Source organism: Astatotilapia calliptera, chromosome 11, assembly GCF_964374335.1.
Source record: "Astatotilapia calliptera chromosome 11, fAstCal68.1, whole genome shotgun sequence".
Taxonomy (NCBI): Eukaryota; Metazoa; Chordata; class Actinopteri; order Cichliformes; family Cichlidae; genus Astatotilapia; species Astatotilapia calliptera.
In genome coordinates this window covers 34,198,388-34,222,744 of record NC_137432.1, presented here as the reverse complement: position 1 = coordinate 34,222,744, position 24,357 = coordinate 34,198,388, and the positions used below count along the sequence as shown (strand labels likewise).

Genomic DNA, 24,357 nt, shown 5'->3' with positions numbered 1-24,357 from the left:
GCCGGGGGGTGGGAGGTTAACAGTGTAGGCAGAGATGTCTTGATGCATGCTCAATCATCCAGGTAAGTAAATCTCCAAAAGTTGATTCTACTCATCTGGACGTAGCGTTTTGTGGGAGAAACGTTTCGTCACTCAGCCAAGTGACTTCTTCAGTCTCAGCTGACTGCAGGTTTCCCCAACCTTATAAACAGTACATTTGCATAATGACTGAAACCAGCCCAGTGAAGGAACAATGGGCTGGGAGGTCAGTGCCTTAATCTTAATTGTGTAGGCAGAGATGCCTTCCCAATGCCACTGCTTTTAGTTTCTCTGGAGAAGAGACAGAGGTGTTCCCAGGGAAGCCAAGGTCCTGGTTCTGCCCCAGGGTCTCCTCCCAGTTGGTGTTGCACAAAGCATCTCACCAAGCTGGCATCCAGGAAGCATCCTGATCAGAAGCTGGAACCATTTTAATTGGATCCTTTTGGAGGAGTAGCGGCTCTACTCAGAGTCCCTCTTGCATGACCGAGCTCCTCGTCCTGTCTCTAAGGGGAGCTCTTTCATAGGTAGCTCATTTCCACCCCTTGTACCCGGAGTCTTATTCTTTTCTCCCCAGAGCTCACAGTGATATTTGAGGGTGGTTACATAGAGCAGCCAGTAAATCAACAGCTCTTCCTTGACAATCAGCTCTGGATTCACCTGGTATGATGTCCACAAGGCAAAGGGAAAAAGGGATCTCATGTTTTGTTTAATGCAGAGATCACCAAATAAAAACATAAACAACACTGATGGGAAAATCTCAAATATTTCTCTTATTTTCTTTTTTAAAGCCCTTCTTCTCTAAAGTGCATTTGTCTTTGTGTCTGCAGGTAACTTTCCGTACCAGGATCTATCACTGCAACATCAACAGTCAGGGGGTGATCTGCCTGGACATCCTGAAGGACAACTGGAGCCCCGCCCTCACCATCTCCAAGGTGTTGCTGTCCATCTGCTCCCTGCTCACAGACTGTAACCCAGGTATCTGTTTAATGCTGTTTGTTATGGCCAGAGACTTTTTAATGTAGGTAACTGTTCTGTCTTCATTTCCTTCTTTCTGTCCTTTGAATGCAGTGTTTGTTTTTACTTAACTCTGATGTGAAATGTGGTCTTATGTTTCCAGAATGCTAACTATTCCTGTGTATTAAGGAAACCACAGCCAATTCAAGCCCTCATTGTTTCCCCAAGGCCGTCAGATGCTGACAGATATTTGGCACAATTAGAAGCTTAAAGTTGTAAATACCAAAACCACATTTCGCACCAGGAAAGAACAACTGACCCACAGTCTTATAAGAAAAAACACAATGTCATGTTAAAAAGCAAACCAAAAAAAACACTGGGCTGTTATTAGCTTTGTGGCTTCAGAGCAAGATGTTATGTTTGCACAGTGTCTGCAACCATTAAGCAGCTACACTTGAAGAGGTGAGACAGGAAGTAGCAGAAACTCAGGACTTTATGTAGAAAAATGTAAGGTTATCAAATGTTAACGTTATTTACACTAATTTTAAGCTTAATGCTTTGAAATTGAGTCATTGTTGGGTGTATAGTGTATGATGAGACCCTATTAAAGAGTCTTCCTCATAGCTATACTGCAAAAAAGTTATTCGGGTGAGGTTTGGCCAGCTGCTGGTCCAGTGACTTTTTTTTTTCCAGCAGCAGCTTGAGTTCACAGGCTAAAGTGAATGTGAACAACAGAGATTTTAGTTTGCTGTTAATACACTCAGAAAAATAATTATTGGCCCTCTTCAGCAGTAGTTTTTAATAAAATCAAATTGATTTTTTTTTTAAGCTTTTTATTATTCATTAAGGAAAATATGCTTGGTATAAACTCAATCTATATGAGTCTAGTAAATTTTATTTGACCCAATTCCATTAACTTTAACATTTTACTTGTGTAACAAAATTACAAGGAAAGTCTAAATGTAATTAAAGTACCGAAAGTCAGAGGTTTAGACATCAATATTTTTTCAAGTGTATCCTGTTTTCAAATACAGGAAGTGTTTACGGTTACCAAAATAAGAGACTGTTCTTACTCCTAGTTTATACTTGCCTTTGTTGCCCTGGTGAATGGCAGCACTAGCCAAAGTGCAGGTGCACGCCTTGCTTTGTACGGGCAGCTTGGTCTTTACTGCAGTTTCACTGCTCTCGTACAGAAGCTCAGAGAGTCTCCGCTTCAGCATCTTCAAAAGACGAATCACTCTGGGAAAAACAACTTTAAAATCTGGGTGACTGCTTTCTTGACCGTACCAGTGTTGGGCTGTGTTCTGTTCTTTTTGTTCTTTATGGTGACACCTACAGAGCACCAGGATAAATGGTTTATAGGGCTGTGGTGATGTTACACACAGTAGCAGAGCGTAACAACGATGGCAATGATTCTAAGCACAGCAGGAAGACGTTTGCGGCTAAAAATAGACATGTGCAAAGTGTAAAACAGGAAACCTGTTCATGAACTTGTTCATGAATCAGAGTTATTAAGGTCCAGCCCAGGCAGCCTTAAGTCTTCTCAACAAACAGATTTATAACAGCAGCAGTGAAGCAATCAAAACTTTGCAGGCAAAAAGCCACTGAAGATCTTATCAGTCCACCTTATCAAGAAGCTTAAAAGCTAAAGGAAAAACATCTTTTCAGCTGCTCCCATCCACAGCGGGTTTCTTTTACAAAGCATCTAACTTAAGGTTCTGAGGTCTAAACCATCATCAGTGAGGACCCTGACTGTGAGCTATCAGATAATGTTGCTTTTGTTCTCTGAAGCCAAAGACACACGTCAAAACCCATTTACATTTTTAACCAACAAGTACTTTTTGCTTTTCTCCGAAACATAGGATTAGGATTAAGAACTCGCAGGATTAAAAAGAAAGAAAGTCTGTCGGTGTGTGCAGATAAACAGCTTGTTTAGTTTGCCAAATTTAAAGATTGAGGCAGTTTCCTTGTAAACGTTGCTGCCATCTGACAGCAGCCCTCCAGCATGCAGGGATGTGTCTAAACCGGAGAGCAGAGTGTACTCATCTCAAGAGCTGGAATAAATATTGCTGTTTTTGGTTTTCTTGGCCAGTTAGGGGAAAACGGTTACTTTGGAAACCATTTCTTTAGGACAGTTCGTTTATTTCTTTATTCATTAGGACTCCCAATGGCCGTAACACAAAGCACAGCTAGTCAGCATTAAATACATCCAACAACTTTAACCGTGCACTAAAATTAATGAAAGCAGGCAAAGTTCAGTGATGAAGAAAGATTAATCAGTTACATCAAAATAAAGATCCACAGGTTTTCCTTCAGTGACTGCTTGAATGAGCCTCTGTTTGATATTGTTTGGCAACCAGAGCGCTCAACCATAATGATCTACATTCTTCTGTTATGCTGCATTTCCATTGCTTATTTTATTTGACGTGTTGTTTGTTTTACATCTGGACTTTTGAGTCTGTAATAAAGATTTATTGATCTCTCTCTCTCTGTTTCAGCCGACCCTCTGGTGGGAAGCATCGCCACACAGTACTTGACCAACAGAACAGAGCATGACAGAATAGCCAAACAATGGACGAAGAGATACGCCACATAGACTCCCTGCCGTGACCCGCCCCCTCCTTCACCTCCCTCACCCCTCACTGAACCTCTCTCTACCTCTCTCACCCCTTAGTCTGTCAAAGCACACTCACTAAGTGCAGCGGTAAATCTGCCCTCCTGTCACCCTTCCTCTTCCATCTTCCTCCTCTTTCTCCTCTTCTTCTTCTTCTTCCCTCTTTTATCTACCTTTTCTGTGTAAAAACAAAAAACAAACAAAAGAAAACAAAAAAAAGTCCTTTGTTCCTTGTTGACTTGAAAGCTTCTTTTTTATACAAAGAGTAGATTGGGATTTTTATTTTCCAATATCTGAATGTTGGAAGTATTGTATTGGAGAAAAAAAAAACACAGAATATTATAATTATCATAAGCATTGTCCTTCAGCTATACATTATGTATTCTCATTTTCTTAGTGGCACCTGGAACAAACATGCAGAGTATGCTTTTACTTTGTTTTTCTCGTTTTTATTTTTTTGGTTGTCACCAGTATGATATCTGCATGGAACAGGAAAGTGGCTCCTTCATGCTTTTTAACTTTCTCTGATTTTGTTTGTACTGTATGTATTTTTTCAAAGGCTTTTGAGGCAGACCGCAAAAGTATAGGTCTGCCTGTGAAAGAGGCAGGACTTGTATATTTACTGGCTACCCGCCACCTCTGCAATTGCAGAGTGGTTTGTTGTGCACTTGTATTACTGAAGCACCCAATAAAACACACTGTGGTTGGCTTGTGAGAAAACGCTCTGCTCTCTGTGTGTAACTGCAATCTCTTCACCCTTAAATATTTACACTTGTTCATTCAGTCGCGCACCCTCCTGACTGCTGATGTTGCATGTTTCACATACGCGAACACGCCTGATTATGAAACATTACAGTCATAAACATTACAGCACTTCTTGGCACACACTGGGTGAGGGGTAGATTTTATTACCCACATGAATGTGATGTGAAGTTTTTAAGTTAGCTAGTCTTACACCTCAGAAACTCAAAATGGGCCTTCAGTTTGTGGACAGAAAGACAAACCTTTTGAAGATATTGCAGAGACTGTATACAAAAGATGGATGTAGTCCCCGATTGGTTTTCATTTTATGTCATTGAAGCCATTAGAATTTTGTCTCCTGCTGTGCTGACTTTGTTTTGTTTTGTTTTTGTTTTTTTGTTTTTTTTTTTGGGGGGGGGGTGCTTGTAGGCTAATAAAATCTGAGCTCTTGACCCATCAAAACTGAAAAAGACAAAGATCTTAGAATGTCTTTGTCTCATAACAGGTTGTGTTACTTATCAAATATTTCCATTAGACTAGTTCAATAACTCTGAATATATTGCTGTTATCCAGATGGATGAGTATAAAAACATAAACAAATAAATTACCCCCTCACTCCCTCGGATGTGTGATCAAGGGGAAAGTTAACTATAGAGACCCAAGCCCTTTTAGTCCAGACTGTAAAAATATTTATTTCTGCTGTTTTGGAACCAGCCTCAAGTGGCCACTAATGGAACTGCAGTTTTTCTGGCACACTGGCTTCTTCTTTTTCCTTTTTCTTTTTTTAGCTCCAGAGGACGTGACTTAATTAATTAATTTAGTCAACTGAACTAAAAACAACTTTAGAATTTATTTTAAAAAATAAAGTTTGCTTTTATTGAGTTACCTGTGCTTTTAGCCTGTTTACGACGACCAAAACTATTACACCATCATTTAACCATAGGAATTCACATGGACATATTCATATGGAGACCAAAGGTTGAATAACCATAATAAACATGAGCTCATCTTTAACTTGATTTATTATGAGGTTTGTCACTTGTTCAGCAAAAGAAAATAAAGTGCATGAAGGTGGAGAGACGAACCAGAAATGTTCAAAATGTCATTATGTTTCCTTCCTTTCATGCCAGGAAAAAAAGAACATAAAATATAACAAAATATTCCTGGAAAATGGTGCGAGTTGAAAATGTCTTTTTTTTTTTTTCCGGATATATATTTTTTTAAGAATAGAGGTGGCCATGTAGGGGGGGGGGGTCACTAAAAACAGAACAGTACAGGGAGGGGGAGGGGTGGCGACAGGAAATCGTGAGGGGAAGTTGTATATGCAGAAATAAATGACTTAATGTTTCAGCTCATTGTAGGATGTCTCCTCTCTCTTGTGCTCACATTTATTTAACATATTACCAACATAGGACCGTCTTGCCAGGGAGCCGCTGGGGGGACCAGCAAATGGTGGCGTGTACTGTCATTTCAAAGGAAGATTACTGTTTTAAAACACAAACGCATCACGGTGGCTCTTTGGTGTAACCACCTTAGTAGAAAAGTTATAAAGCTGCAATGACCCATTCAGAAAAAAAAGCTCTCCTGATGCGAAATACAGCCAAAAGTTGCCCTTTGTAATTTCTGCACTCTGAAAAGGCCTCCAGTGGGCCCGATTGGACCTTTCAGTGTGCCATTATGGCCTGGGGACCTTATATTTGATACCCCTGGTTTATACCGTTCTAATAAAAAGGTTAATGTACTTTTTTTTTCTCTCCATTAAACGGTCAGTACATCCCTTCTGCTTATTGGTAGAATTGATGATGTTTTCCAAGAAAATAAATATCCAGTCCTTAAAAAGGATTTTTTATGTATGTGAACTGGGGTCCACAGTGAGTCCAGAACTATTAAAATATTCAAAACAAAAGAATGGACCTGAAGGGGGATTAAAAAAAAACACAAACTAAACTTTGTAGTACTTCACACAATATATTTTGGCGGTGTGCCATGTTTGAATCATAAATGAGTCATAGAGCAAAAAGCTTTTAAGCCTTTTCAACAGAACAAGAGCTGACTGATCCCTTGTTTCTTACAGATTTTGGTATTTCGCTTGCTCTCCTGATTAATGCTCCAATTGGCTGGTGCTTTGCATAAGTAATAATGTGGCCATTAGACTGTAAGACTGGCCAGAAGGCTGCTCGCCAAACGAGATAAAGTCTCCATCTCAGACTAAATTGGTGCTTAAAACAACTGCATTTTTTTACCACACATTAGATTACAGGATTAGGTTGATGTGTTGCTTTTAAAACAGCAATCTAACCTTTGCTGGCTCCCATGCTGTTCTTATTGCCCGCGTACAGTACATGTTTTTTTCCAAGATAATAAAGGAGAATTGTATTCCAATTTCAGTCCATTACAGCATTTTAGGCTAAATTTTTCCACTCGATGTACTTTATAACTTCACTGAAGTGCCTAAACAGATAGTCAAAAACCTTGAAAACAACACTTGAAATTGGTTAAAGAAAATAGTATTCCACTGTCAAAGCACAGCAGTAGTCACCGTTTGACTAAATTACCCCATTAACCTCTTAAACCTGCGCACCCTCCACAGGTAACTGCATCATGATGTACTTCGTGGGTCATTTAACAGCTGCAAGGCACGTTTCCCTTACAAATCTATTAATATGTAATTTATCAGTAATTGAGCCACGGTCAGCCCAAATAACAAGGGCCTGAATTTTTTGTTTGTTTGTTTTGTTTTTTGCACATAATGGCAGGCACAAGCGCAGAGAATTGATGCGCCTTTAACACAGAAATACAAACTATTCGCCATTAACCTTTCAAAACTGTGAAAATGTGCTTTCGTGCCAATTTTGGTTGCAATACTTTCAACTCGTGGTCCTGCAATAACACGTTGTGAGTAATTATTGGATGAGTCCACAGACATGTGGTCAGTTTAAGTGGGTTTTTTGTCAGTTTCTGTGGCCGATGAGGCAGCAGCTTAGTCATAGCTAAAGATCTGTTAAATAAGACCTCCTGAATACAGCAGACAGAACATCACACTTTTCAGATTATCTGCTTTAGGTATTGCAAATGTGACCAGTGTGTAATAATCACCTCACATACTGTTTGGTAAATCTAGCCCATGCACTTTAGCTGCCTTCTGTGATCCTCCAGGTCACATAATGTGCTAGATTGTTGATTTGGCTACTGCTATTTTTTTTTTTTTTTGCTCTTATTGCTTTATTGATTTTTTTTCTTCTTCAGCCTCCTTCAGCTGTTGGGTCTAATATTTATATCCTAAGAGACGTCTTTGAGATCTTTCATGGAATAATAAGGGAAAGGCCCATGTATGAAACGGCTTCTTGGTCAACTGCTTTTAAGCCTCTAAAGCGGTGGTATGTATGAGACACTTACTTCAATACTTTCGTTAAACCCCTTCAAATCAACCTGGAAGCCTGCACTTCACTGCACAGTTACTGGTGTGCAGGAGAAAAGACAAAAGCAGTGTCATTGTCCAAATATGCACGGCCCTGACTGTGTAATGCTGCGTTCGGGATTTTGCTCAAGCTTAAAATGCTTTAATGAATGTGCTGATTAATTAAAGGTGCAGTAATGATAGCTGCAACTGAGCCAACTTTAAGATATTCCTCCTGTTTCTAGAAACACAGAATCAACTGCCTGTTTGTTTTCTAATCATTACTCTTTCTTCTTGTGTACTGAATTGGACTGCAGCGCCCGAAATAAACTTTTTTAAAAATTATTATGTAACCTGCGTGAAGCACTCGCTGCAGGCCTGTACTGTTTCCAGAGTACGACCGGTGCAGTTCAGCCCACTGCAGCCGCGGTAGGCTACTTCCGTTCCGCAGAGGGCGACAAGCACCAGCCAGCTAGCCTCTACTGTGGCGGAGGTCCAGACACAATAGAGTGGGTAAGTTTTATTAGCGAATAAAAAATGGCTTAATGGCATTTATTTATCAGACTCATGTGAACTGTCTGCGTCTCTGCGTGTGTTTTTTCAGTCGAAGTCGATGGTTTAAAAAGAGAGGAGCACACGAACGAGAAGGTCGCGGTTATCACTTAGTCGCACGGAAAACGGGCTCCGACTATGTGCTGGAGCGCAGCTGTTGCTCCCGGCTAGTACCTAACGCGTTTAATGTTTCACTCTCAAACTGACACCCTTCATACGACAAGTTTGATATACGAGAATACGATGCAACCATGTGTGGTGCTACACAACCCGACATTTAAATATATATTACTGCAGAAGGCCAGAGTCTTTGCTAGTTGAAGTTGGGGTAAGAGTGGGGAGATCTGAGGGGACAAGGGGGGCGTTAGCCGGTAGCATTAGCTTTGGTGGAGGGTGTCACCACAGGGATAAACTTAAAATCATCTGAATTTTTTAGCATTGACCCCTCGTCAGGCACACTGGGCTTCTTGGCTGTGAAATTATTCGTTTTAGTGTACATAGCGCTAGCTAGCTAGCTTGTTCGTCTGCTAACGTTAGCTAACGTTTTCCGTGACGCTAACGTTAAATCAGCATTCGCGAACGGCTTTGTTTGCGCTACCTCCTCTCCCACACGCGTACCCCCACAACCTGAACAGACAGTCGCTAAATATTGCTCACATTTACGTGTTGTCTTTGTTGACTTATTATGTAACCTAAATTACTTCAACTGCATCCAGTTAATCGAGTCGAAGCGACGTTTTCTCGAAATCGAGTTCGCTTAAATCGAAAGATTTCAGCCGCAGCGAAACGTTCGCATCGCCGCGTCTCGAAAACCGATCAGCTGGTGCTCTTCTGAGGCCACCGTCGATCAGAGGCGGAAGACCAGCTTAATTACGCCCTCTGAGGGCAGCTGGAGCTGAACGGTTCGTTTTCGCTTCGGATTTGGTGAAAAAAACTCCACGGGGCTGCTGTTAAATAAACACTTTCACCTCGTTTTGCTGATCACCTTTCCTACACCCCCCCCCCCCCCCCCCCCCCGGGATGTTGCTGAAGTCGACCTTCTGTGGCGAAACTGCAATGTCCAGGAGATGGACTTTAAAATGCATAAATAGCCCCTGAAGTGAAACCAATTCCCATCAGTGATCCAGGACAACTCTGACCTTTATAAAGACAAAGGGTCTGCGTTAACTTGCTTGACAGAGCTCGGTGACTCTGTTAATTCTGATCATTTAAAAAACAATTTTAAGTTTGAGTATATTGAAACAGACTTTAAAAAATGCCAGGAAACCCCTGTTTAAGACACTTTTATACTTCAGTAAATAAAACACATATATATTTTATCACCATCTAGGTGATCTTTTTTTCTAATTTTATTTTCTATAAGTTGTATTGGTCAATTAAATATGAACAAATTCTTTGGACCGCAATGAGATTTTGTGGTACAATATCAAACATCAAATATGCTTTGGATCATTTTGAGGTTGAAGAAAAGCTCAAACAGAAAATGTTGGAGGCTGTAGCTCAGGGGGTAGAAGAGGTCAGAAGATATTAACACAAGTTCACATTCTGTTAGATAGAAAGCACTTAAGCATAGAAAAAAGTGCTGGTGTGAATAGGTGAACGAGGCATGTTGTATAAAGTGCTTTGAATGCTTCAGTAGAGTAGAAAAGTGCTCTATAAGAACCAGTCTATTTACCAGAACTAGTAATACTTTTATGTATAGTCTCGGTTCAGACTTGGTTATGAGCTTCTTTCTTTCATAAAGGATGTTCTGGCGTCTCCTCTGCTTCAGTATTTGGAGAATTCAGCCAGTTCTTGTTAAGTCTGCCATACATTCACATAAAAAACCTTCAGCTGCAAATGAAGGTGGTTTAAAGCTCTATTTTTCTTCCTCAACCCTCCGCTGTGCTTCTAAACATTCACAACATGGAAGTGGCTTATTAAATGGCTGCTTGGAGGTCAAATTAACAAAAGCCCCATTTAGAAATGACTCTGAATCTTTTTGGCTTTCCACCTTTTAGGTTCCGGCTCTTCTCCAAACCAAACCGGTATGTCGGATGAAGACTCCCGTGCCAGCACCAGCTCTTCGTCATCGCCGCCTTCCTCCAGCCAGACCAGACAGAAGGACACTTTCTGCAAGAAGAAACGGGAGAGCAAAGCCAGCATGAGCAAGAACTCCAAGCTGCTTTCCACCAGCGCTAAACGGTAAAAAACCTAAACCATAAATCAGAAGTATCTCAAGGACATCCCCGTAATTCTCTTTAATCTCAAGAATTTGATTGTTGGGGGGTTTCTGTGTTAACAAAAATTCTGTGGGTTTATTTTTAGGGGTAAATTTTAACATAATTTATAAGAAGAAGTCCATTAGAGACATGTGTTTCAGCACACCACAAGATTGTCTTTTAGCACTTCCCTTTTCTCTTCTGTGTGTGTGTGTGTGTGTGCGTGCATGCGTGCGTGCGTGTGTGTGTGTCTGTCTCTGTGTGTCTGTCTATATCTATATATTTGCACTTTCAGTCTCACTTTCACCAACACTTGTTCTTTTACACAAGGAATTGTAGCAGAAATTACATTAATTAATCCCTAAGTGAATATGTAAATTTCATATTTAAATAAGAGGGTCTGAGTCGTAAATTCTGTGATTTCTGGAGTAATTATTACTGTAACTGACTATTTCTTTGATGTGCAGGATTCAAAAAGAGCTGGCTGACATTACACTGGACCCTCCACCAAACTGCAGGTGGGTTTCACTCTGTACCACATGTCAATTATCTACCTAGCTGCACTGGTAATAAAACCCATCACTGTATTTTTCCTCAGATACCAGCCGCTGTAATATACAATACAGAGCAATACTGTGGTCAAATCCAGATCATAATTACAATGGTTAACATTTTTTCAGAATTTGTCCGCTGTGGAGATAAAATGTTTGTTTTTTTTAATCTAAAACTAATAATTGGCTGCTGTTTCCAAGATATTCCTTATATTTAACACCTGTGTACATTCTTAGAAAGCATTGCAGGGTTATTTCTCCAGAATTCACAAAGTTGCTGCACTGAGTTTATTTAGAGCTCAGCTTGTAAGGTCACGTCAAGATGCTGGGGCTAGTTGGGAAACATCATTTTCATCATTTACTTAGAATATTATGAAATGTAGATATGTGGGTTTTTGCTGCATGTCATGTATGTCTCCATAACCAAACGTATTTATTCACCGACTTAGAGCACCAATAGGGGAAATGTAAAGTTAGACAAATTAGTGCATATTTAATGAACTAGGGCCTCTAATGCAAAAAAGTCTTTATGTAAGTAATCAACTGGTGAAGTTTGATATTTATTACTTTTTTAAGCAGTGAATACTAGTGTCCAGTTAAAATGAATTCCATCATGTGCACATTTTAAGGCTGTTTTCACAAATTGTCTCATGCTCTGATCCTGAAATCTTCTATTCAGCAGCTCTTAGGTCCACCAGGCTTAGCAGTAGTATTCCTGCCTATACACTCAGAGCTTTGGCTGAAAAGCGTGTTCTTTTAACACCTTCAACTTGATTTATTGAGCATTTTATTCCTGAAAAAAGTGAAATGGTTTTTTTCTGACTGATGACCGACGTCAGATTTATGCAGAGATGGGATATCCAGAGTTATTTTTATTTATTTTTATTTTTTTAAACACTTTACGATGCGATATCTGAACATTACCCAGTGTTCACACATCTCTATTTAATGCATACTTGCATGCATTTCCGTATTTGCATATTTAAACACAAACATTTCAGAGAGCTTGTAATGATTAGTGTAATTATGTCAAATGTTTGTAATTACTAAATACTAGTTTCTAACTAAAAACTTCTAAACATATACGATACATAAGGACTCTTTTTTTTTTTTCTTTTTCTTATACTTTTAACTAGAAATCTTCACTTTAGACACTTTACAAACTGCACACACACAAATCCAATTTTAATCTTTTTATTCTGCGGTATTTTACATTAACAGTCAGTATACTAAATATACCACTTCAGATTCTTGGGGAAAAGTAGTGATTATTTAATAACTTAGTCCTTAAATGTTAAAAGTAGCAATGCACCACTGTGATCGGAAAGACTGTGCTTAAAACTGACATGTTTGAGTTTAGCCTTTGCCTGCAGTGTCCTCAGGCAAATCACTGAGCCCCGCCACACTCCAGGTGGCTGTTCGGCAGCTGCGTCTGACCTTTGACCTCTCTCTGAAAGGAGGGAGAGAGGGAGAGGAATCTGTCCCACTGTGGCTCAGCAGATCAGACAAACAACCTCAGGCTACAGACCATCACACAAATGAACGCTGTCTGGATGTTTGCAGATAAATGAAAGAAACAGGAATTGGTGTCAGTTCACAGCCACAGTCCTAAAAGAAACGGCGGTTTCTGCTTTGACTTCAGTTGTTACTGCTGCCACTTTTCAGAAAACAGCAGCTTCTCGGGCTCCTTCAGGCATCAGACAGAAACTGGCCACTTTCATGTTGTTGCCTCTACCTGATTCTCGCTTTTGTAGATGTCCAGCTGTTTTCAGACATTTTATAGACAGGAGAATGAGGTCAGGATATTTCCCACAGATGCTCCTTTCTCACATGTGGCAAACAGCCGAAAATGGTCCCCTTCAGGCATGTTCACATTACTCGACGTGCCATGTGTTTAGAAAAGTTTCAGCCTGTTTACTAAATCAGACTGTTGGCTACAGGGATGCACACAGCACAACGTTTATCTAATAGTCACCCTACGGTGTGTTGTTTTTGTTTTTTGTTTTCTCTTTTAATTGTTGTTCAGTAGTTTAACAAGTTTAGAAGCCACTGCAGATGTTGTCTATGTTGTGAAGGCAGGAAGCATTATAAGAGCTGTATGTTTGTTTCAATCCTGGCACAGAATCATCAAATGAAGATAATCTAGCTGTTGTCTTAACTCGTGACTTTTACATAGTGAAGAAAAGTCTTTTTTTTTTTTTTTTTTTTTTTTTTTTGAAACAGGTGACTTAAGGCAAGGTGCAGCCTGCTGAATTGTTGGTTGATTGATTTTTGGCCTGTACAATCTGAGTCAATAACAATAATTCAGTATTATCTGCCTGCTACAGGTGACAGGTTTACATCTTATTCTACAAATCATGTTTTCAGGCCAAATCCACCTCATTAAAAAAATCAGAATATTTAAAATCATTTAAAAGGTTAATGTAGTTTAGAGCTCATGATAGAGTAGCTGGCCCTGTCACTTCCTGTCCTATAAGGTCATTCTAGTTTAAACAGTACTGCGACTGTTTCAAAGGTCCTTTTTGAAGACACTTTATAGTGCAAACATGATAGCCATCCTGCTGTTTTCAAACTATGCACCACCTTGTTTTAACCCATAAAAGAGGTAGGTGGAGTCCAGTTATCTTAGACCAATATAGCTCAAGTAAGTCATATCCTATATGACGGCAACATTAATGTCTCATAAGGGTGCTACTTTAAGCTGATTAGCAGTGTGGAAAGAGTCTTATAATTAGAATTCATCCACTTGAAAGTCAGAGCCTTTCATCTATCACATTTGCTGCTATATCTTTTAACATCCAGATAATTAGTCCAGATGGTTCTCCCTGGATCGATATTCCATGTTGTCGTTGGCAGTGAAGCTCTGTGCTAACCTTGATTAAAAGCGAACAGAAGAGCGCAATATCTAACCCTACCCAGCGTCCCTGCTGCACCACAGGAGCTTTCAATCAATACTGATATTATGGCTCATAGCAATGAACCCTGAGGGGTTCACAGCCGCATGTTCTACATGTCAGAGGGATAAAGGCTGGGCTGCTTTGAGGAAAAATCAATACAGATTACAGATCATGAGGCATAGATGCATCACTGGGGATTTGCTTTCAACTCTGGCATCTTCTGAATGATGCTCAAGGGAAAAAGCTTCGACTCTCTATGTTTGAAGGAAAATATGCTACAAGTACAGTGCTTCTCTTTTTTTTGTCCAGTGTTTGTTAATGGAATTTACAGATGTTTCCCACACGTGTCACATGTAGGGAAGTCGTGAAGTTGCAGTTTTCAAGACAGAACAGCCAAACGGATACATTTGCTGAATGTGTGTTCGATACTTTGGTGTCACGGTTCGATATTTTTTCGATACAAAAAAAATGTTCATGCCTTTTTTAATTTGTCATTTATTAAAATTATAAATATATATTTGAACTCAAAAGTACAGTTTTTAAATTTAATGTTGCTGAAACAACAAAGTAATAAAAAACTATCTGATCGAGAAATCACTCATCTTTGGAAAAGAGAGTTTATTACAGAGAAATGGCTCTTTCCAAAATAAAAGCTATACTATACGCTTCTTCTGGGCTATATTCTCAGCAGCATATTAAACATATCAGGTCCCCATAATGAGAATCATGTGCTAACGGCTGTCTAAATGACTCGGGTAAAGTTTGTAGCATGTGTGCTTGTTGTTTTTGTCTGCTTCCACTTGTCTTTGCACTAGGATGATGTCGGAGTAAATGTGCAGTCATATTCGTTGTCTTCCCACTAGTGCTGTCAGCGTTAATCTCGTTGAAATTACGTTAACGCCACAACACGGCAAATCTCCGTTAACGAGCTACCGCGGATCGCCCCGTGCGTGCGGCTGGACGGCGTCAACACGTTAACAAGCTAACTGCGCTAACGCACTAGTTCCCACCAATGTAATTGAGCATTGCGTGGCACATCCGACATAGTGTTTTACATTTGTCCATGACGCGCTTACCTTCAGGGTCATACTTCACATGAAAACCAAAATAGTTCCAAACGCCTGAATGAGGGTGGGGGAGGTTCAATTTGCCATGTTGCAACAAGCTTAGCTTCTGTCTCGCTAGCTTGCGCTGCGCTCAGTGGATCTGCGCTCGACAGTGCAGCCTAGGCAGATAAGTCGAACGCAGATCCACTGAGCTCTCAACACAGACAGCATCGTCAGAAGAAAAGTTGATAAAATAAATTAAAAATTTTGTATTGTTCGATACATATGCGTACCAAACCAAAAGCACTGTATCAAATGGTTCAATATCGATACGAGTATCGTTGCACCCCAAAATACAAAAAGTTTTGTTTTCCTCTTTCCCATTTTCTCCTTCTCTGTAACAGAGTGTTTCAGCTACACATTTTTCAAATTGGACAATGTAAATTAGCGTCAACAATGACGAATTAAATATTTATTTTCCAGGTTCATGTGCATGTAGTTTTTTTTTCTCTCCTTCTGTCTGGGCAGCAGATGGAAAGTTGTAAGTAAGATGACCATTAGTAAGACAAAAAATTTGCTTTTAAAATGGTTAGGAGTGACTCTTGAAGCTCTTTTCTGAACTGAGAGGTTTCTGTCATATTTCAGGTCTGCTTATAGAACAGAATGATTGGCTGTGCATCAGACATTAGCGAGGGAGGTCGCTGCCTGTGCAGCAACCTTTAGAAAAATCCGGATACTATTCTAATGGCTATTAAAACCAGATCTTTACTGAGATGTTAGAACTAATCGCTAAGGTTACAGGAGGTGTTGTCAAATGTCGTTTTTACGGGGGGGGCGTTACTTTGGGTGGGATTTCCCTTTAACAGCCCACTGAATTCATCTGTCGAATTACAAACGCGGCATTTATCATCAGCTTTAGCTCCTTTTTGACGCCTTCTTCGGCGTGCTGCCAGTAAACGTGAATTTTATTGTGATTCATTGTGTTTTATACACACAGTATGTGAATGAATGTGACTTTCATACTGTAGTACACACTGCTTTGATCACTGCCGCTGATGCACATCCACTGTGCAGCTTGTAATCTACAGTCTGTGTGTGGGTGTCTTTTTTTTTTTTTCTTCTTTGTTTCTTTCCTCCCTTTCTGACTTCATTTGCGTCGGTGTGTCTGCTCTGTGGATGTTGTCTGTTTGCAGATGAGATTTGTATCGGCAAAGCTTTTTCCCCCTCCTTCGTTATTATTGATGTAGTATGATAAACACCAGAGATGACCGACAAAGATTAGAACTTTCATTCTTTAAAATGTGACTCATGGCACAGCAGCAAATAAATATTGTATTTTAGGCTTATGTGGGTGGTGCAATAAACTAAGTGTACCTTGATGTTTTCAGAATATTTTTGTGGCTTCACCAGAACATAAATCCAGTTTAAATGAATTTAATCCTTCTGATTGCAGTGCTGGTCCAAAAGGAGACAATATCTATGAGTGGAGGTCGACCATCCTGGGACCGCCGGGCTCTGTGTACGAGGGAGGCGTCTTCTTCCTAGATATCGCCTTCACACCCGACTACCCCTTTAAACCCCCCAAGGTACTGATACACAATACTAGAACCTCATGTCTGTTAACTGTACCTCAGAAGCAGGCAGCAGGTGTTTAGACTGAAACTGTTTCAGCTGCAGGGTTTTAGATAACAACATCAAATCGAGTTCAAGGACTATATTTGATTTAAAAGACAAGGTGTACTATGTTTAACCCAAAAGTTGGAAGGTTGGGTTATTAAATGAAGCAAAACAAACAGATGTCACCTGATATAAAAGTAGCTCTGCATAACGGTGTAAAGTTTGACAGTGCAGGGTTGGGGGAAAAAAAAAAAAACCCCGTCTGTTTTCTCAAGTCAGTACATCTGTTAACTTGAGAAAACAGATGTGTTACTTTATGAAGAATCAGTTTTATCAGATACCAAGATGGAGCTTTATTAGCTACACATTTGCTCGCTTCTTATCAAGAATATTTTTATTTCAAACAGCAGGAAAAGTAGAAATATACAGTGTGCTCCTTTTAATAAACACACATATCCCAAAGGGATTTTTTGTCATAAATAATTTCCAGAAAAATGCGAAACAAACAATTAAGAAAAAACTGTTCACACTGACTTCCAGTTAAATCTCCATCCCCACACTGTTCCAAAAACACGTTGGTGTTTATTTATGTTTTCAGTTCAGTTTCAGATTGCTTCCAGTGTGGGCTTGGTTCTTTCACTTTATTTTTTCCTGTGGTTTTACTTTAGTTTTTAGTTTTTACAAGGCAAAACTGAGCATGTTCAGAAATATATTGGACATAGTATAATTTTAATTTTAATTTTGTCTAATTAAAATGTTTTTCACATCGAGTTTTAGTTACCTTTGCTAACCTCTCACTGAGACTGTACAGTTTCATAATACCAGGATACAGGACTTTACACAAAATATGTTGTCTCATTTTAAAAAAAAAAATCTTGACACAGATAAGCACTGTGGTTTTCAGTCATTACTCAAACAAGAGTACCGTATTAATCATCTGTTGGTCTGTTTTTTTTAAGCTGTAGATTTTGTGCTTCATTGCATGTTGCTGAGAGGTTTTAACATTGTGAAGCTCTGTAGTACACACGATTTTCTGACAACCAGTCCTGTGAATGTGAAAATCACCAGATCATTTTATTTTTAAAACAAAATGATGCTCCAAGCTTCAGTAAAACTTAGCTTTATTCTTTATTAGCGACGGTGACTATAAACATGGATCTCTTAAGAGAAAACACGCCCTCTCTAGGCACACTGTATTAAATATGCTATAGAATACATGTTCAAATAGCACAAAAAAGCCTCCAGCTCCACTCCCACACACAAAACAAACACATTGTACAACCTTTTGTTTGCCAGATTGCTTTTACTGAGACCCTGCTCCTCTTGCTTTTGTAACAACACAGCAGCTCATGATGGTCACATTTAACCTCTAAAATTACAGCCTAATTATCCCAAACAGAGTTTAAAAAAAAAAAAAGTGGATTCAGTCCAGATTTCTGGGAAATCGGTGCTTCTACTTTCCAATTCAAGCATTTATGCATTATTCTTTTTATTTTGTGCTAATGCTAATGTTTGCAATTTCATGTTAATAATAATGAATTGGATTTATATAGCGCTTTTCAAGGCACCCAAAGCGCTTTACAATGCCACTATTCATTCACTCTCACATTCACACACTGGTGGAGGCAGCTACGGTTGTAGCCACAGCTGCCCTGGGGCGGACTGACAGAAGCGAGGCTGCCATATCGCGCCATCGGCCCCTCTGGCCAACACCAGTAGGCGGTAGGGTAAAGTGTCTTGCCCAAGGACACAACGACCAGGACAGAGAGCCCGGGGATCGAACCGGCGACCTTCCGGTTACAGATACGCTTCCCAACCCCCTGAGCCATGGTCGCCCCTTTTGTTTCCTAAATGGAAGCGTTTTCTTTTTCCTAAATGGAAGCGTTTTCTTTTTCCATCATATAACTGCTTCAGCTGCTTACTCTGGATCAGCATCACACATTTACAGAGTTTACAAATGACTGGACGAGTGTTTCATTTGTTTTCCCCCAGAGGATTATTTGAATGATTTAAGCAGCATTTTTTTTAAACATACAGAGTCACAGCGGTGACAGTGAAAACTCTCATCCCAGTGGATGTGTATAGTTTCATCAAGTCCGTTTCCCAGTGGAATGAAACAAAACAAATACATGGTAAAAAGCCCAAACAGCAGTGGGAAACAACCTGTTCTGATGGGATTACAAATTAAGTAATAAACCACCACAAAATATTAAATGATGCTAAAAATAGACTAATTTAAACCCGAAGCATAGCCCTTTATACTTAATTGGCCCATTCATTACATTTAGTTTTAATAAAATAAACATCTGGTCTCTATGTTTGAGTAAAATTTATTTTGTTATGTAAATATCAACAGGAAATCTGCTCTGTTAAACAAAAGCAAAACTGAAGATTAAATGTAAGCACATTTCTGATAATCACAGCGTTTTACTATTCATGTCTGTGTAGGTGGTTTTTGTTTGGGGTTTGTGGTTAGGGACACTTGACGCAATCAGATTTTAATTTCGTGCTTTTGCTGCTTCAGTTCATGATGGAAATATAAATTCATGTAAAAAGAAAACACATATACTGGCTGTTTTCATAAGTAAGTTATTTGAGGAGAAAATTTTATGACCATGCGAGTCATTCAGTAAAAATTGGTCATCGTCTTTTATCTGAACCCTCAGACTCCCAGATTTTTTTTTTTTGATTTTTTTTTTAAATAACAATTTCAAAATCATGCAATATTTTATTTTCATACTATGAAAAAACTGAAGTTACAGGCCCTCAAAGTACACAAATAATTACTTTCTTTATGGTTAGATGATGAGCCTGGTGTCAAATGTAGATCAAAATGAGACATCTCAGAAGTTCTGTTCTGAGCAGTCACCTGTTCATCGTGGTGACATGACCTGTGAAAGCTTTCCAGTGAATTATAATAGAAAAGAAGTGCTGGTTTCTACTCCTCCACGCTACACACATTGAGTTATTGCAGTTTTGCTACTGAACAAAAGTAATCATGAAAAAAAGCAACATTAAGGGTTTAGATTGTGGCACTTCAGGTGGGTGTAAAATTGATTTGGGGGAACCCCACCATCACCCTGGTGGGGTTCTCTGTGTGTTTCCTGTAATTTATTTTTTAGTCTTAGATTATATTTAATGTCTGTGAGAAGTGATACAGCATGATAAATACCAGAGATGACCAACTGAGACAAAAACCAATTATCATTCTTGGAAATCTTGAGTCACGCTACAGTAGCGCATAAACTGAGTGTTTTCGTCTCTTTGGGGGGGGAAATGAGTATTAGACATTGTACGCTGAGATGAAAAGGACTCAAATTTCCTCCAAATGTTTTCCACACTTCACTTGTTCCACAATAATTTTGCATTCAGTTTTGACACGGAACATTTACTGTAAATGACTCACTGTTTATGGCTGATTGTTGTACTGATAAGGAAAAGTGAGGTTTCCTTCCAAGACAGTTAAGATGACGTACTTCTTTTCAGCCACTAGGGGGCTTTTGTCTACTGAAGAGGTTTCATTGCAGTCCAACACTGACTGAAATTCTCTACACAGAACAAATATTTTGTCATATTTTGAGCTGTGTGAGTGCTTAATTTTGTTTTTAATAACACATGTGAAAGTGATCAATACAGGAGTGTTAGAAGAGAAATGCAGAACACAGTACAGACTTTTTTTTTTTTTAAGTGTTTTTCATGCAGGATCTTTGTGTCTGCAGGTAACTTTCCGTACCAGGATCTATCACTGCAACATCAACAGTCAGGGGGTGATCTGTCTGGACATCCTGAAGGACAACTGGAGCCCCGCGCTCACCATCTCCAAGGTGCTGCTGTCCATCTGCTCCCTGCTCACTGACTGTAACCCAGGTAAGACATGCACGCTGATGAAAGCTGCATCATTTGAGTACTCAGAAAGCAAAGATGTATTTTTGTAACAGCTGTAACATCTGACAATTACTCATTAAGAAACATGGATTTATTTCAATGTAATCTGGTGCCCATGAAAAACAAACGCAGTGAAGGGAAAACTGGGTCATCCAGGCTTGGGCCAGCTGGTGTTTTTTATTGAAAAACTTTATTCATTGTTTATGGTGTAGATTTAATGTAAAAGTATAACTCCTATATGTAGCGTCTTCATGTAAGGTACAGCAGTGGTCCCCAACCCCTGGGCCACAGACCGGTACCGGGCTGTGAGAGTTGAGGCTCGGTCGTGAAATTTATGATTTTCAGGGTTTTTATCGTTAACTCTGTTTCCCTGGGTCTTTTCCTGTGTTGTAGTTGTTTGTCTTATTTTGAAAGAATTAATTATGCATTACCATAGCGACCAGAGAGCATTAAGGGGCAGAGAGGAGGATGTTACTCTCGATGTGGTTAGTGCAATTCAGGAGGACGCTGCTAATAAAGTTACACATTTACACAATACTTTTTTTTTTTTTTTTTTTTTTTTGTAATTTTGGTCCTGTCATTTTATTTTGTTGTATTTATCCGCGACACCTTAAAGGCCTGTCCGTGAAAATATTGTCTGACATTAAACCGGTCCATGGGACAAAAAAGGTTGGGGACCGCTGGTGTAGAGTAATGGAAGAAGCTGCGTTACAGACAGACTGGTCCTCAAAACACTGTCCCGCTGAGCTGTAATGCAAATGAGAAGTGCGATACAAACAGGAGGAGGGAAGATAAAATGTTGCCCCTTTTTGAAAACATGTTGGCTGAGAGCTGAACTTTTTCCATTTCCAGTTTGTAAAACTTCAGGTTTTACCACCACTCGGCTAATCATTAGCAAGTATTTGCAGACAAACTTGAAAAACTAAAGGTAACCATGGCAATTCGCCACCAACTGTCACATTCAATATGGCGGACAACTCTTGAGCAATGCCTGCATCACGTCATGTGACAAACCTCATTGCTGCCAAAAGCAGAGAGGTGAGAGACCCTCAGATGTCAAGTCATTAATGATCTTTTTACAGGTTTACAATTGTGAAACGCGCACTCTTTCCAGTGCATCATCAAATCAACTGCATCCTTTCTCTTTACAGCAGTGGGTTTTTGTACCTCCAAAAAGGGCAGACTCACTGGACAGAAGTAAAAGCCGTGAAAGTTTTTCAGATTGAGCCTGTTAATCGTGGCATTGTCAGGATCGCCGCTGTCAGCTCTCTGTCACTTGTCCCGTCACCAATGTGCAGGTCTCCTGAGGCAGTAAAAAAAAAAAAAAGTTCATCGTCATTGGAAGCCAAAGGAGTGATTAAAATAAAAATAAAAATTAGATGAATGGCCCTTCCCTAATGCATGTCACACTGGTTTTATTGGTATCTTACTTAGTGTGAGACTGAAGAGTCTTTGGTGAATAGCAGCACTGTTGCCAGTTGGCTGCTTCAGGTCAGGGATTCTAAAAATGAGGCGCTGCAAAGTTTTCCTCTTTTCCTCACCCTGCTCAGTCACTGACATGCGCTGTTACTGTCACACTGTGGGAAACTGATACAAATTTAATAGCCTGCTGCTCCACATTTACTGCAGGAGTGCGCGTCGCACCGCTGCTTTGACAACCATTCGAATTGATGACCCCGTATTTTTACCACATACCTTCCACAGCTGTGAACTCTGATCTCATGACCCCAAAGCTGCACATTGTAAACGCGGTCAGATTTTATGTGCTCAGCATGCTGCTGCAGGCAGCTAGCATAAAAGTTTTACTCTGATTCATTCACCAGTGAGGAGAACCTGTCTGAAAGACAAGACAGCAGCCGTGTTGTAAAAGAGAGGGTGTAATTTAGCTTTTATGCAGCATGAAGCATTAAGAAAGAAGGCAGAGTTCAAAGTGAGGTGCAGTTTTAGAAATGTGATGTGAATTCCAGCTGACGGTCCACCTAAACATTTACATGATTTCATAAAATGGAAACATGTGACTCAAGTTTGTGTAAACCATCAATTTTATCATTTTATTTTTTCCAAAAAAGTAAATTGCAGTTGTATGAGAATGACTAATCTTTCAAAATAAGAGCATGAGGACTGTACAGTAGTCAGTGTCACTGAGAAACTGCTCAGATCCAAATGTTCAATAATTAAAAAAAACAAAAAACTTCTTAAACAATTGAAACCTTTTAAATTTGCTTCAGTTTTTTGTTTTTGTAGCATTCATGCACAGAGATCATGAAAAAGTGGTGTCGAAATGAATGTTTTCCAAGTCTTAAATTGTTGCCGACCAGCCTACGAGCTTTTTTTTTATTTGAAGTTTTTAATCTGTATTAAAGAGACTATCGAACCTTTTCACCCTGCCATGAAGACGCTTCCGGGAGCTCTGAATTTTAATTCCAAACATGGTGGAATGTTAATTTATAACTTAAACTGTCATTTGGAGGTTTTAGATGGCAAATCGGAAGAACAGATTTGAATGTACTGCACATGCATTCCAGACGAAATGTTTCTAAAGTAATTTATTCCAATTTATTCTGATTATTCCCGTTTCTTCTGTTCACCCAGCCGATCCCCTGGTGGGAAGCATCGCCACCCAATACACGACTAACAGAGCAGAACATGACCGAACAGCCAAACAGTGGACAAAGCGATACGCCACATAAACCCACAGAGGACGGCAGCAGCAGGAAAAGGAGGAGGAGGGTCAAAGGGTCGCTGGGTTGCTTGTTTTGGGGGGAGGGGGTGTTATTTCTATCTCAGATTTTTAGTACTTTATTGTCTGGTATATTTTTTGCTTCCTGATTAAGTTATCTCCAGAAACGTGGTAATAAAGGAACACAATGGAAAGGAAGTGATGAGTCTGCCTCTTTTCTTTTTAAAAAAACAAAACATTGTTAATTGAAAACTGAATTCCACATACAACTCTGTGCATGTTGAAACTTCCGCTGCAAGCATTGTAAAAATATTTGTGAAGGCACAAGAATGCACCGTGAAGCATGCCACACACCCATCGGCATTTATAGCCTAAGAAAAGCTGCCAAAATAAATGAGATGTACAGTAAACAAAAGCACTAGTACAAAGCATAAACTGTAGTAAAGAGAAGCTGTATACACGACTGCAGTGCCGACCCTCTTTAAAAACTGAAAACGTACATTAGGGGACTGATAGTCAGGCACCCCTGTTTAGCTTTTATGGAGTCATTTAGTTGAAAGTAGATGCATTTAGTGTTTATATATGCTAAATAAGTGTTTAGCTTATCCATAAAAATGCACATTTTTCTTTTTGTTTATACCTGTCATGTTTACCTTTACAACTGTAAGAAGAGCACCTGCTAACATGCAGGATTAACCATGTGTCAGAGAAAAGTAGTGTCCTAAGAGAAAACATGCCTTCCATACCTGAGGGAACATGCTTAATTTTAGTGTTTGTCAGTTGACAACCCAACCTGTCCAACAAGGCTTTGATGGACATGTGTGACATTATGGACGTTTACATGACTGTGAGCCAGCAGCCTTCACAAATTGTTGTCTTTGTATTGTAACACCTGTTCTGAAACTCTTACATCTTGCTCTTGAAGCAAACACGAAAACAGATGGAAACTAAACTGAAGTGAGCAGACATGCTTGGGGAAACTACCGAAACTGAATTCAAAACAAAAAGTCAGAATAGAAGAAAAACTGATCTGAAAATACGAAACTACATTAACTCAGTGAGTAATTCAGTTGAAGCCTGTATGTGCTGTTACAGGCCTGTATTAAATCATATCATTAGCTGCTTTAGTACATTTCTATGAAGTAGTATTTTTTTTTTTTTAAACAGACACATAAGTTTAAATGAAACTTATCATAAAGGGTTA

General features: G+C 39.4%; 2 protein-coding genes across 3 annotated transcripts in view; both read left to right on the top strand.

Annotated features, from left to right (window-relative positions):
• Positions 1-4,306, top strand: part of LOC113031613 (ubiquitin-conjugating enzyme E2 E2) — a 36,325-nt gene extending 32,019 nt beyond the window's left edge. The window contains exons 5-6 of the mRNA XM_026183846.2: positions 846-993; positions 3,471-4,306. Coding sequence (XP_026039631.1) covers positions 846-993; positions 3,471-3,568 — 246 coding nt within the window. The 3' untranslated portion in view covers positions 3,569-4,306. The remainder of the gene's footprint in view (positions 1-845; positions 994-3,470) is intronic.
• A 3,051-nt stretch (positions 4,307-7,357) lies between these two features.
• LOC113031464 (ubiquitin-conjugating enzyme E2 E1) lies at positions 7,358-23,351 on the top strand. 2 transcript variants are annotated; one of them, XM_026183563.2, is made up of 7 exons: positions 7,358-7,704; positions 8,089-8,237; positions 10,277-10,460; positions 10,945-10,995; positions 16,425-16,557; positions 20,308-20,455; positions 23,066-23,351. In XM_026183563.2, exons 3-7 carry the CDS (start codon positions 10,306-10,308, stop codon positions 23,161-23,163), a joined length of 585 nt encoding a protein of 194 aa, XP_026039348.1. In that variant the 5' UTR covers positions 7,358-7,704; positions 8,089-8,237; positions 10,277-10,305; the 3' UTR covers positions 23,164-23,351. The 2 variants fall into 2 exon arrangements, with proteins under 2 accessions (XP_026039348.1, XP_026039349.1); XM_026183564.2 differs by lacking the exon at positions 7,358-7,704 and having other exon boundaries at positions 8,100-8,233.
• The last annotated feature ends 1,006 nt before the right edge of the window (positions 23,352-24,357 follow it).